The sequence below is a fragment of the Stegodyphus dumicola genome, chromosome 6 (genome assembly GCF_044657685.1).
Source record: "Stegodyphus dumicola isolate Sdum_Otavi_A_Nest chromosome 6, ASM4465768v1".
NCBI lineage: Eukaryota > Metazoa > Arthropoda > Arachnida > Araneae > Eresidae > Stegodyphus > Stegodyphus dumicola.
In genome coordinates this window covers 221,361,800-221,377,076 of record NC_140773.1, presented here as the reverse complement: position 1 = coordinate 221,377,076, position 15,277 = coordinate 221,361,800, and the positions used below count along the sequence as shown (strand labels likewise).

The following is a 15,277-nucleotide window of genomic DNA, read 5'->3' as shown; positions in this document are numbered from 1 at the left end:
ACTATTTTCCAAATCATTTTTGATTGCATATTGGAGACTATACATTGACGTAATACTTTCGAAGAGAGCGCATAATTTTTTATTTTTTATCATAATTTATACAGACTGTATATTTATTGAAAATGGGTACAAATCGTTTAAATATTTTGAACCAATTAAATTAACAATTTATTTGGCATAGATACAATAAATTATAGGGTGCGGCAGTACTTGTAGCGTATTTATAAAATCCGTCCATAAGCAAATAATTGATTTTTACATGAGTAAATAATAATAAAGGAAATATTTGATTTAATAAGCAAATAATAGCCAATAACTGCAATAAGCAAAATTGCCATAAATAATTGATAAAATAATTGCCATAAGCAAATAATTGATTTGATTATGATCAAATAATTGATTTCAAGAATATATTATCCAAGTCGAATTGTACTCGGTCAAGAGATGAATATGTCCTTTCTCAAATAACGACACTCCTGCATCACATATCCTGAGCGACACTGGATGCTCCCATTACTTGTCCTATACTATACCAGAAAAGAAATATTGATGACGTTGATGCTGACTCAGTTCTTCAATTTTAGGTATAACGTGTTTAGGAAACTTCTTGCTTGATATACCAACTTATGAAACTATGGAAAAGTAATGACGTTCCTCAATACTTTGTCTAGATAAAATATCGAGAAGCCTTGTGAACTAACTACCGAATTATCCCTGAGTTTAAATAGTTGCTACAGCAACTAGAGAAGGGTTAAAATACCCTTTTATTCACTCAAAGAAATAATAACAGGTGGCCCCCTTCTCGGGCTTACAGGAAAGCCTTCAATCGGGCTTTTAAATATGGATAGGAAAATAAGATACTAAACTAAATACTTAGCCGAAGATAGACACAAATGCCTAACGTAGTTGGGACTTAAATTAAACTAGCCGTCGATTATCAACAGTCACGTTATCAACAGGCCGAGTGTAATACATTCAAGAACGAAGTAGCCAGAATCAAACACGCTGCGCTAAGAACTCCTACACGCTCCGCTCTGTTTCGAAGTAAGTTAAACTTCCATTAAGTACTTCTTCTAAATCACTTGCATTCAACGCGATTCTAATAACTCCTTCTGATAGGGAGTTGTACGTGTAAAACAAGAATTGAAAGAGAATTGTTACAAAATTAAAATGCACCTTACAAAGTTATTCTCGGAACTATAGAAGATGCAACTGCAGAATCACTATTATTGATATTATGCACTGATTATCATAAATTAAGGAAAAATCACAAAAATGACGATTACTGAAAAAGTTACATGCAAACTTTTATGAAACTTACCCACAATATACAACACATAGTAAGGTATCAAACAACATAAAAATAAATTAGCAGACAATTATGGTAGTATAGAAATTAGCACCTGTATAAAATGAACAAATCGAACGTGTCAGTTTGCTATAGGAAAAGTACCTTCAATATGGAATATGGTCGCCTCTAGAAGCAATACAGCACATACAGCGATGCGTGATGCTTTCAATTATGCGGTCTATCAGTTCCATAGGAAGCGAGAGCCATTGCTCTTGCAAAGCAGTTGCAAGCGCTACAAGTGTCTGAGGAGGCGGATTGAGAGCAATTAGACGTCTCTCTAAAGCATCCCAAACGTGCTCGATAGGATTCAAGTCCGAGGACCGAGCTGGCTACTCCATGCGCATAATTGTTTCCTGTTGAAGATAATCATTTACGAAGCGAGCCCTGCGTGGTCTTGTGTTATCGTCCTGTAACAGGAAAGCATCACATATTGCCCCGGCACATTGGCGCACATAAGCATCAAGAATGTCATCTCTATAAACCGGAGCATTCACGATTCCCGTTGGAAAGACATGGAGGTCTGTGCGTCCACCCAAAGAGATGCCACCCGAAACACAGACACTGCCTCTTCCGTATGCATCTCTTTAACGGATGTTTGACGAATGATAACGGGTTCCAAGTTCTCTCCATATCAAATAACGCCTACTATCGCTTTCTAAACTAAACCTAGTCTCATCCGTAAAGAGAACAGCCCTCCACTGATCAGGCGTCCAGTAGACATGTTGTCGTGCCTACTGCAAACGATTCCTCCTATGGTGTGACGTGAGCGGCACGCAAATGGCTCGTCGCCTCGCATACAGACCACCTTCCTGAAGCCTTCTAAGTACAGTTGACGTTGACACCAACTATTCGGTGGCTGCAGCAAAGGAGGATCTAAGAAGAGTCGGAGTAGCGGTTCTATTCCTGCATGCACATAATGTCAAATATCGGTCATCGGCGCTTGTCGTAGCAGTTGGCCGTCTTTGGAACCTCCTAGATGCCGAATCTGTGGTTTGAAATCGCGTCCAAAGTCTATGAACCACAGAAGGACTCACATTTAGGCCATCTGGCCACTTCTGTTTGACTTTATCCCGCCTCTAGTCTCCCAATGGCTCTCCATCGTAGTTCTGCAGGCAAATGATGCTTGGAGGTTATTGTTACGAATTGGCTATCTCAGATTTCTGCTGTCGCTATCACAGTGAAATATGTGGGCTTGCTCTCAAACATGGACTTTTATTCTCCTCGCAGATGACTTATTCCGAGTGCAGCGCCACTAGGTTGCATATTGCAGTTTTATTCAGCTACTCTTACTTGGCAACAAATTCAAATTTTACACGGTTTGGCTTATTTTTGAGGGAGTTATCGCTATTTTTGTAATTTTTCCTTAATTTATGATAACCAGTGTAGAAAATGGAACTACAGAATGGTTATTCTCAAAATAAGAGTGAAAATAGGATGATCAGCAGTCCAACTCTCCATGTGGGAACACGTATTCAAAACCTCAACTGAGTAGGTAAACAAAAGCTGCGTCATCTGACGCGCATTAATATCTAACGTCCATCATACTATTCAAATGAAATACGCAATAAATATTGCCGCACATTAAATTTTAAATCTATCATACGCAGACAACAACATTAGTGAGAACCAAAACAGAGAATTTCTCAATTTTATGTTGAGGGCAATATCTCTGGACGTACGCATTTAGAATTTTATTTGACTTCTACAAATGAACTATGCTTATGTGTTGGCAATTTTCTTTTTTTAGTGCAATATCTCATGCAGTTTGTATTAAAATGCTTCATCTGCCCAGTTCTGTATTGCTTAGATAGGCTTTAACATTTTTATTTTCTGCCTTTTAAAAGAATAAAATGAAACGCTTCCAGAATATATTTCATATTACTTGGCAGAGCGAATACTTTTAATAAAAGTAATATTGCATGAAATATATTCTGTACCTCAAGCTTGTTTATATAATTGTGAAAAATACATTCTTACTTTAAGCTAAAGAAATTATTTCCCATCTTTAGAAGCATGAACATTAAATAATTTTATTCATGCTAAAGTAATATTTTTGGTGTTTTGAAACACCAGTAGGATTTTAAGGAGTGCAGTATCTATTTGTATATATAGGTTATAAAATCTGTTTCGGGCATTTAAGTAATATTTAAAGCTGATAAGCCTTGGCAAACTCTTTCCAGTACTTTTCAGTGTGAGCCTGTGTGTGTAAAAGCTTAAGTGTGCTTTTCATATTCGTAAATCCGTGGAAAAATCAATTTGGTAAATTTTGAGACTTATACAATGCAGATTTGTCTGAATGAACATTGAATTATTATTTAACTTATGAAAGAATATGTTCAAATTATATACGAAAATTCCTTTTATAAAATAGTGCAGCAAATGAGGTTGTTGATTCCAATATTCAGTGAATTTAGGTATTTACGTATTAACGCAACTATGTTAGTTGAAGTCGCCAAATTTTTAGAATAGGGCATTGGCAACCATGCAAATAACCATTCTTCCGGCAACCATGCTCATAATGGTCCTTCAACTCAAGCAACGCCGCCATTTTCGTGTTCGTTTTTGTTGTCTTCCAAGTTCCAAATTTTTTATAACCAAATACGATATTTTTTGCCTTAAACTTAATTTTAAAATATGAGCTTCTGGTACTTGCCAGGAATGGGAAAAACTGCGATAAAATTTTTTGCAGCAATACGGAATTTTTCTGAAAATTTTCTAACGGAAACAACGAAGAAATGCATTTTTTAGATAGCCACTCTTACTGAGGATTGCACGAAACTGAATATCCGCAATTCTTTGTTTTTTATTCAAAAACAAATCGCTGTGTACTTTGGGAGAAGTATAGCGCAAAAAATATAACAGAAACATTTGAAGGAGAAGTGTTTCATTTTTTAATGTATAACATAATCCTTATTTAATAATTCACATTTATAATTTAACTTGCCAGAGTTTTTTTTCTTTTCGTGTATTTATAACGTTTACGGATTTACGATAAATATCTACAGTTTGGGAATCCCTTAAAAAATAACCGAAATTCTCCAACTTGGCTCCCTATAAGTAACTTTTACCTTTTCTGTAAAAAATCGCCCAATTGCGTCAAGATGGTTGCGTTAATACGTAAGTATCTGAACGTATACGCTTCATAATATGAATCTTACATAACATACTTTTTATAATAATATAAAAGGCACTTTTCACTTTTTAATAAGCCATAAACTTGAATAAATTGAAAACGTTCATTTATATAATTTAGCACATACGGCGGCGGTTTACTTAATTAATTATTTTATTAATATTTATTAATTGAAAGCAAACATGAGGTTGTTTGTCTAAGCTGCATTCCAGTATGGGCCAAGATCATCTCAAAGGCTAAAAAAGAAAATCTTGTACCTCATTCTAGTCCCCTGATCTTTCAAGAAAATTTTGGGATAAACAAATCTTAAGTGTTCCTTTTCCCTCAAAGATATTATTATTACAAACAGAGTGTAGAATTCGATCGATTAGTAATTTTCTCGAAGTGTTTAGGTAATTTGAAACTATTATCTTCTTTTTAGAAGTCTATATGTGCAAACTTCCCTCACTTAATTGTTCCAATCAACCATCATGTTATCATGCTCTTCTTTTCCCAATTCAATACAGCGCAAAAAACCTTTAAGGTTTTGCGCCAGGAATCCCACAACCCAATTCAATAAACGTTAATTCTTTCGATCCACAGCAAAGGAATCTGACTACAGTCACAAAGGTATTTTCACTAGAACCCTTGAATGATGTTCCTTTTCCTGTGAATATTCGCTGGTCATAGTTTTTCACATTACATCGCCAATGTTTTAACCTGTTTTTAAATAAAGTCCCATATCGCGCCCATGATGCAATTTCTTTTTGGTACGATCTCGTAACTTTGAAAATCCTGCACTGTATGCTGTACCATAGAAATTAGGTACCTTAATTGAATAATTTGTTTTGTAATGTTAGAGCAAAGCAGAGAAATAGTAGTTAAAACATCTTTCTTTATAAACGAAAAATTGGCTTATCGAGGAATGATCTGGCTTACATAAAACTAAATGATAAATGTGTAGTCTCTTCACATTTATTAGCGCTAAATCGTACTGCTCGGCGAGTTTTTGTTGTCGAAGTAAAAATACGTTAAGTACCGCTTATTTCAATAGAAGTAACCTCTGGCGCCAATACAATACCATTTGTGAAATGCCATGGCATATGTGGTATAAAATCATATAAAGATAGTTTTAAAAAATTGTGTACTAGGTAAACTGAACTTTTGGGAACGAGTGTACTTGTAACAGGACATAGAGCACTCAGTAGTTAGTGCAAAGTTGAGCTTATGCATCTCTGAGCAACGAATGGACAGATGTGATGAAGATGCAATCATTTCGTACGCAGTTACATGCCATGCCGCACCAGTCCAAGCAGGCTAGCATATTACTTAAGCAACAGTGTAATGTATCCCTGTTACAGCTATTGTGTGTATACAAAGTTTAATGTATAATCTACGCAACGATGTAAATGCCCCACCTGCTCACGTCGAAACATAAAACGGAACAACTCATGACACCTACAGTGGTGGCAGAGCTTGCGATGTTGGTTGCAGCAATTAACAATAGCACCTCGGCAACAAAATGGCACCTTGGGCCCCAGGAAGGCGATGTTAATCTGGACAGATAGTGTAAAGGGCCTCTGCCTACTTACTCATGATAAATACATTGGTGTGCAAAACTTAACCAACAAGTGTTTTTTCCCCATAACTCCATAAGAAATCATCTGAGAGGCATGAAATTCAAAAATGAGAGACATCATTTTGTATTTAAACGATGACGAAAGCATAGTTGTGCAAAAATGAATACAGTGCATACAGTATGGAATCAAACAAAAAAGGCTTTATTGAACTCATAGTATCATTTTATATGATTGTCTGTACGGCAGGAAGAACAACAAGCATATGTTCCTTAGTATGAGATATGCTCTCCTCTTATTGCAACGGTTGCTTCGCACCGTCTCTCCATACTCAGCACCAGATTGTCCAAGAGAGCTTGCGGTAAGAGTTCCCATCCTCAATCAGCATCTTTTTCAGTTGTTGGGTGTTCCACAGAGGATGTAATCGTGCTACAAGGCATCTCCCCAAAGCATCCATACATGTTATATGAGATTTAAGTGATGGGAGTACGCTGACCAATCCATTCGAGTGATATCTTCACTTCCCAGTAGCTTCTGAACAGCAGGAGTCCGGTGTGGCCATGCATTGCCATCCATAAAAACAAAGTCCGCTCCAATGGCACCTCGAAATCGATGCACACGAGGGGAAGGATCATCTCCTGACAATAGCCATCTCCGGTCACAGAACATCTGCCGAAACGTGCTCTGTCCGCCCTTTCAGCATAATGCCTTCCCAGGCGAGAACTCCAAGACCACCATAACGGTCTCTTTCCGTGATAATACTGGGAGAAAACCGTGTTCCGACCTCTTTCCAAATCAACTGGCGTTGAGAATCGCTTATGACAGTAAAATCGACTTTCATCCGTAAAGAGCACAGGACTGCATGGATGATATGTCCAGTTTTGTGCTTCTTGCACCACTCTGAACGGTGGCGCCAATGACCAACTTTTAAAGTTATGCAGCGTTCAGGACGGGGCGAATAGGCTACCTTTGTGAAGGCGTTTAGACACAGTAAACCGCCACACTTGTCGGCCCGTTGCTGTACACAGTTGCTGAGGCTATGGCGTTTACTCAGTACTTTCGAGCTCTTTTGGCCTGCAGGAATATATATCGGTCATCCGCTACAGTTGCTTTTCTAAGGCGACCGCCAGCAACCTTTCTAACAGCTATACCTATGATTTGGAAGACTTTCCAAGCGCGCGAAACGACACGTTTGTTGATTCCGAACTCTTCAGTTCTGAGCGCGCCGGCCGCAGGTGTTTTGCGAACGCTCACTTCGCCTGTCACGTTTTGTTCCTGATATTTGCACACGCATGACCTTTCTGCTGAACTGTGTGTTCATTGTACTGATCGCAATATCCCTTCTGAAATTTCATGGCTATCTGATTAAAATTTACGCTGTTGTTTAAGCTTTGTACACCAGTGTAAAACGTGGCCCCTGCACTTAGACATAATACACTGGTTATCATAAATTAAGGAAAAATCACTATTACTGAAAAGGTTACATGTAGAATTTAATGAAACTCACCCACGATATGCAACACTTAGTAAGGTATCAAATAACATAAAAAGAAATTACCAGACAAATATGGTAGTATAGAAATTAGCACATGTATAAAATGAACAAATCGAAAATGTCAGTTTGCTATAGGAAAAGTACCTTCAATATGGAATATGATCGCCTCTAGAAGCAATACCGCACATACGGCGATGTATGATGCTTTCAATTATGTGGTCTATCAGTTCCATAGGAAGCGAGAGCCATTGCTCTTGCAAAGCAGTTGCAAGCGCGACAAGGGTATGAGGGGGCGGATTGAGAGCAGCTAGACGTCTCCCTAAAGCATCTTAAACGTGCTCGATAGGATTCAAGTCCGGGGATCGAACTGGCCACTCCATGCGCATAAATGTTTCCTGTTGAAGATAATCATCTACGATGCGAGCCCTGTGTGGTCTTGCGTTGTCCTCCTGTAGCAGGAAATCATCACCTATTGCCCCGGCATATGGGCGCACATAAACATCAAGAATGTCATCTCTATAAATCTGAGCATTCACGGTTCCCCTTGGAAAGACATGGAGGTCTGTGCGTCCACCCAAAGAGATGCCACCCCAAACACAGACACTGCCAATTCCGTATACATCTCTTTCACGGATGTTTGACGGATGATAACGGATTCTAGGTTCTCTCCATATCAAATAACGCCTCCTATCGCTTTCTAGACTAAACCTGGACTCATCCGTAAAGAGAACCGCCCTCCATTGATGAGGCGTCCAGTGGACATCTTGTCTGCAAACGGTCCCTCCTATGCCGTGACTTGAGGAGCACGCAAATGGCTGGTCGCCTCGTATACAGACCACCTTCGTGAAGCCTTCTACGCACAGTTGACGTTGACACGAACCTTCCGGTGGCTGCAGCAAAGGAGGATCTAAGAAGAGTCGGAGTAGCGGTTCTATATCTGCGTGCACATAATATCAAATATCGGTCATCGGCGCTCGGCATAGCAGTTGGCCGTCCTTGGCTGAACCTCCTAGATGCCGAATCTGTGGTTTGAAACCACCTCCACAGTCTACGAACCACAGAAGGACTCACATGTGGCCATCTGGCCACTTCTGTTTGAGTTTGTTCTGCCTCTAGTCTTCCTATGGCTCTCCATCGCAGTTCTGCAGGCAAATGATGCCTGGAGGTCATTGTTATGAATTGGCTATCTCAGATTTCTGATGTCACTGTCACAGTGAAATATATGGGCTTGCTCTCAAACATGGACTTTTATGCTCCTTGCAGATGACGTATTCCGAAAGCCACTAATTTGCATATCGCAGTTTTACTCAGCTACTCTTACTTGGCAACAGATTCAAATTTTACACGGTTTGGCTTATTTTTGAGGGAGTTATCGCTATTTTTGTGATTTTTCCTTAATCACAACCAGTGTATATGTGATAACCAGTGTATATGAGTATAGTCTAAAAATCGTAACAATTTCCGATGAGGTTATAAGATTCCTATCTCGTAATTTACAGCTAACGTTGAGAAACCTTAAGAACTGATATGCGAATAATCGCTTTAGTTCGGTAGACCTCAAGAAGTGTTAAATACCCTTTATTATTCTAAAGTTCACAGAAGACTCCTTCTTAGAGTTTACAATAAAGCCTCCACTCAGGCTTAAACTTTGGAAACTAAGAAATAAAACTTGACTAATCTTAACTAAAAGGATATAGCCGAAGCTATCAAGATTCTAAGAGAGTTGGCTCCTTAACGCTAACTAACGGCGAAGCTATCAAGGGCCTAAAGTACGGCCGATCTTAAAAATAGCTTTAAAGAGAGTATATCCAAAAGGCTAACGAGCTCTGCATAGAATCTCTGGCTCTCTAACGAAGTCAGTAGAACTTCACAGTTAAATACTTCTTCACCTCATTTGCATTCAACCGCGATTCTGAAAATACCTTCTAGCCGGAAGTTGTAAACTGAAAATTTAAGGAAAGACGGAAAAGTAACATTTAATTAAAAATTAACTGTTAAATAAACTAATAAACCTTACAAGGTAATGTAGGTCTGTGTATATTTTGTAGAGACATTAGGTATTTTTTGGAAGCAGACGAGATGAAAATTAGCAATCGCCTTCGCCGGAAATCGAACCACGGACCTCTGAAATACCAGCTCAGTGTGCTAACCACTACACCACGAAGACACGCTAGGAAGGAGCGAGAAATACTTTATATACTCCTCCTTTTAAAGGGCGACTGGTGTATTTAGGGGACCCAATCGCCAAATCCTGGGTGAGGAAAATCATCATACAACACCCTTTTATTTCGGGCGCCAATGTAGAGACATTAGGTATTTTTTTGGAAGCAGACGAGATGAAAAATTAGCAATCGCCTTCGCTGGGAACTGAACCACGGACCTCTGAAATACCGGCTCAGTGTGCTGACCACTACACCACGAAGGCACGCTAGGAAAGCGGGAGAAATACCTTATATACTCCCCCTTTTAAATAGCGACTTCTGTTTCTTAGGGGACCTAATCGCCAAATCCTGGATGAGGAAAATCATCATCCAACACCATTTTTAGTTCGGGCGCCACTGCAGAGATATTAGGTATTTTGAAAGCAGGAAAGATGAAAAATTAGCAGCCGCCTTCGCCGGGAATCGAACCATGGACCTCTTTAATACCGGCTCAGTGTGCTGACCACTACACCACGAAGGCGAGGGAAATACCTTATAATTTTGATTTCAATTTCCTTGACTTTTTTGACAATATCTGCGTGAGTATGTATACATGCAGTTCGCAATTTAAAAATGTCAAATTTGGTAGAGACACAGAGATTTGAATATGTTCGCATTTCTGTTAACTCCTAACAGAAATTAAGCTCGAAAGGCTCTTAACTCACTATTGCGCAGAAGTTAGTAAATTATCTGAATATAAACTTAAAGATTCCAAGTCGGTACATAAGCAAACACGAGTACTTACAAAAAAAATGCACTATCTTTAACACTTTTAGTTCCTTTATCTATTAAAAATTGAATTGGAATGAACAAAAATTAACTGGTAAATGTCCATACGATATAATTTATCAAATTTTGCAGCAGAGCAACTCACAAAATGTCATTAATTTAGCAGACTGATTTTTCCACGGATTTATTTATTTCCTACAAACTGCATGAAAACTTTCTAACGCGCATATATGAAAAGAACAATCCCCTGGACCACGGAGTTTCAACAAATTTACTACTGCATGATTAAAATGACTCATATAGATGAGAATTTGAATTATAATTATGTGTTAAACAGGTAGGTTTTTCATATTTTATCTTTTGATTCTCTCATTTATTTTCTAGTATCTCATTTCGCATGTACTAGAAAAGTTAAATTAGCATAGTTTATATCTGCCTTTTCCAACGATAAAAATGCCGTTTCTAGGGCATTTTCAAAGTCTTTGAATTGTAAGCAAAAGCAGTGCTTTTAAATATTTAAATTTGTGAGAAAAGAGGAAAAAAAAAAACGTTATGAACGCCAACGATCGAAAATAAGCTGCTAAGTTTGATGTTCTTACCGCTGACATTTGATTACTTCTAACGTAGATGAACGATTTGCGCCATCCGTCCATACTTCACATCAGGTTGTTATTGAAAACTACTGACGGTGACATCGGTCATTCAGCGCCGTAGAAAGCCGGTTTAGCTGGTCGGCATGGATGTGCCGTTAAGCTTCATTCAGACGGTGGTTTTAAAACCATAAGTGGTGTAACTCGAGCTTCGATGTTAAGCAACCAGACCTTGACACGTTGGAAAACTGGTTTAAGAATTTTGTTTAAATGTTCTAACTTTTCGACTTTGTGCAACCTGGTATAACAGCCTACCAACCACAGCTAAGTAAACATTAGTCGATGGTTTCGCTGAATCCGCTACACATTTACGCATACACAACTTTCCCTTCCTGATTGGCTATGACTTAAACCCTGCTAAACAGGTGTAAATAGACTTGATGACTTTTATGCCGTAAACCGCAAAGCTTTATGAAGACAAAACCATCGTCTGAACGAAGCATTAGGTACCTATCTCAGAGCATTCTGCACGTGTTTTGTGGTAGAGGTAAGGAAATTCTGGCTAAACCGTTCACTAATCGCTATACTAGCCACAATAGTGTAGAGTACAATATTATTGACCATAAACAGTAATATGAAGGTAATGGCACCTCAGAATAGACGAACAGGAAGAAGGATAACAGTAGTGCTTACTAGTTGCAGCACCTCTTTTCAGTAATCGCGTATTGAGTAATCGCATATCTAACTTAACGGCTCTCAATTATACCAATGTAAATATAGTCGTACATAGTTGTTTGAGCTCAGTAAACTGCAATATCCTATTCACTGTGTTCCTTATATATCATTATTTTAGCAATGGCAAGACGACTACGCCTCTTTTCAGGAAGAAGACATGGCCTTCACTTGAGAGTGGTAGTTAGTGAACGAGTAATAGTGCATAATGTACTACGCGTCCTAAATACCGACCACTCAGATAATTTTGTGCTATGTGCCATACTCAGTAATCTTATGATACTCAACAGTCATTTCTCCTTGAGATTTCCATTTATTTGGCTTCGAATAGAATGGGTGGAATTACGTTGTCTGTAGTGTGCCTAACCCAAACATCTGTAACAACCATTCGAGAACTTGATGCCGTTGGATAGAGTGAGGCGTCCATCATACCCATATTGCTTCATGCAAGCCGCACATTATATTAATTTACTGAAGCACATTTTAAATCATCAGAAACCTCAAATCATAAAATGACTAAATTTAGTTTCTAAACTTTTTGTTTTTTCGATTCCTTTCATCACATGAAGCACTGCATTTTGCCTAATGTCATGCAAGTCACATAAATTCAGCTATGAGTGTAATCGTAACTAATTTTGCAGGTGTACTTATCATTTGTATTTTATGGAGAAGGCAGTTAATAGAGGTACTTGCAGTAGTGGTAGAAAGGCACTGCATATGAAATTTAAAAGCTTTAGCATATTTATTACAATTATCTTTCACCGAATTTTCTTTGAGATATTATTCATCTAAATTATTTGAATGTTTAAATGTGCATGTTGCTCGATTTTTTTTTACAATTCTTATGAATGATATTAATGTTACATTTGTTCTAATAAAATCTCTTTTACTTTGTTATGAATGATTTGTAGTCTAGTCTGAACATTATGACTCTGTATCTTAAAGATATTATATATTTAAATTGTATATTTATAGGGATAATATTTAAATTTAATTTAATTTCTATTATTTTGTTATTTCTCATGGTTCTTTCTTCTTCACAATGTTATGAAATGTGTATCTTATAAATTAAGTTTATTAAGTCTTATATGTTATAAATTAAGCTGTAGAGTTTTACTTCATTTACGATACACTTTATCTCCCTGAGGGAGAGAAGTAAGTGTCAGAGAAATTATTGCCTTGTTGACACAACGAAAGGAATGCTCAAATTGAGATTGACACGAGCAGAGATCAGTTAAAATATCCTAATTTGGTTGCAAGTTAATCAAAGATTAAAAATAAAATTCGAAGACTCGGTAATTTCCGTCAATATCAGATTTAAACTGTACGTTTCTGCAGTTTATTATAGTTATTAGTTATTTTGGTTCCGTTCTAATCTTCCTTTTTTATCTTTAATTATATTTTCATAGTTAGCTTATATTTCTACCTCTGTCTTAAATTCAAATCTTAAAAGTTAAAGTTTATGGTAAAATTACTCTACTTTGCTTTACATAAGCAACACTTTTTAAGTTTTTAACATGGAGGTTAGAATAGATGGAGCAAGAATGACGTCACAAGAATTGAAGCCAAAGAAATGTTTGCAACGTGACATCAAGACTATCTTGGCCGCCATACAGCATACTGATAAGACCATGTTTCACCATGTATACATTTGTGTTATAGTTCCCATTTACGCATTTTCATGTTCCTAGATTTTAATCAATTTGAAAAAGTTATTTGATCACTACTAAACTTAGAACTGGAGACAATTAAATGTTCAATGACGAATAGCTAAACATACGAACAACGTCGATTAGAATGTAAACAAAGCCCATCAGAACACCGCTTATGGCAGCAGCTATGATAAATGGGGACCTCATACCGTGACGTTTCAGGAACCGTGACGGGTTCCTCATACCGTGACGGGAAAGAATAATTTATTGCCAAAGAAATTTCAAAAATTTTGTCTTCTGTGCAATGTAACTTAACGATTACAAATTAAAAATTTGCAGACTTTGCTAGTGCTTGTAGCATAGCTATGTTATTTAAAGGATAGATTCCACTTTGATGACCGAAGGCGTGTGTCACACCACAATAGTTTGTATCATAGAGGAAGACTCGCCACTTCTGGGACAAGATAAATGATATCTACGAAGGCTTTAAGAACTCATATGAAAGGGAAACACAGTCCTACTGGTCTTTTATGTTGAGGTTAAAATAAAAGTCTTGATCTTGGCCAAGATTACTGATTTGAACGAATGAAACTCTCACACATAATATCAACTCTTTTTTTCTATCTTTAAACATGTAATTACCTCAAAATGATTTTCTGTTGTAAACAAGAGAATCATATTTAGGGAGTTTAATAACATACCGTAGAATGCTGAACTTTTTGGACACGCTTTTGTCCCGGTACTTCGCATATCGAATTTATTTTATAAAGAGCTAATTTACATACTTCTGGAGTTGACAGACATCTTGAAAGCACAGAATCGAAAGGATAATGAATAATTAAGAATTTTATCCAATTTCAATAAATGGTCACAACGTTAAGACGCTTAGTTTAGTTTAATTTAGCAATTGTAATACTAAAGCGTAAAATCGTAGTTTCTTAATTTTTTCTTAAATGTAATTATTAAAAAAATTGATTAACCCTATCTATTAGTGTTTGGTAATTGTAGTTGTTTAAAATATGATTTTATTTAATATAGTTCTTTGGAAATAAATTAGTTTTTATTTATAATATTTTGTCTTAAAAATTTTTTTCTTAAATTCAGGTAGTAGTAAATGCCTTGGTCCAAGCCATCCCAGCCATTTTCAACGTTCTCCTTGTGTGCCTCATTTTTTGGTTAATATTTGCAATCATGGGTGTACAGTTGATGTCAGGGAAATTTTTTTCCTGTAAAGAGAATGACACGCGCGTCAACGCAACAATCGTCCCCAACAGAACCATTTGTGACCAACTTAACCTCAGCTGGACGAATCCCAGAATCAATTTTGACAATGTTTTGAATGCCTATTTAGCTCTTTTTCAAGTGGTAAGGATTTCTATTTGACATGTACTTAATTAAATTTGTATTTCTACATAGAAAATTTTCTCATCATAAATATTATTATGAATGAGTGGCGAGAGTTATATTCAGTTTTCCAAAACTTTCTTACTTCGAAAAGACTGTTAAATTACTTTCGGGAAGAGTATATCGTGTGGTTTAGGGATGCAAAAATCGGTGGGTATTTGGGGGATCATAATACTATAAAACTCATATTAAAATTATGTACAGTAGAATCCTGATTATCTTAGCCTCAATTAAATGATGTTTTGCTTTATTCGAGGCAGTTTGTTCAAGTAAAAATTATAAAATAGTCAAGTAGTCAAAAGACTTTAATAAACTATACAGTTATGGTAACCGTACCTCTATACTCATAGATACAACTCAAACATACTCATAGATACTCATACCTCTATACTCATAAATACAACTATTGAGAGATACTCACTGAAACTTACTAT

At 37.0% G+C, this 15,277-nt stretch overlaps 1 protein-coding gene across 8 annotated transcripts in view; it reads left to right on the top strand.

The window, feature by feature from the left end:
* Positions 1-15,277, top strand: part of LOC118195845 (sodium channel protein para-like) — a 401,580-nt gene that overhangs the window by 342,689 nt on the left and 43,614 nt on the right. For all 8 annotated transcript variants that reach the window (XM_085819569.1, XM_085819567.1, XM_085819570.1 and 5 more), the window contains one exon: positions 14,544-14,804. In XM_085819569.1, the coding sequence (XP_085675695.1) occupies positions 14,544-14,804 (261 nt within the window). The remainder of the gene's footprint in view (positions 1-14,543; positions 14,805-15,277) is intronic.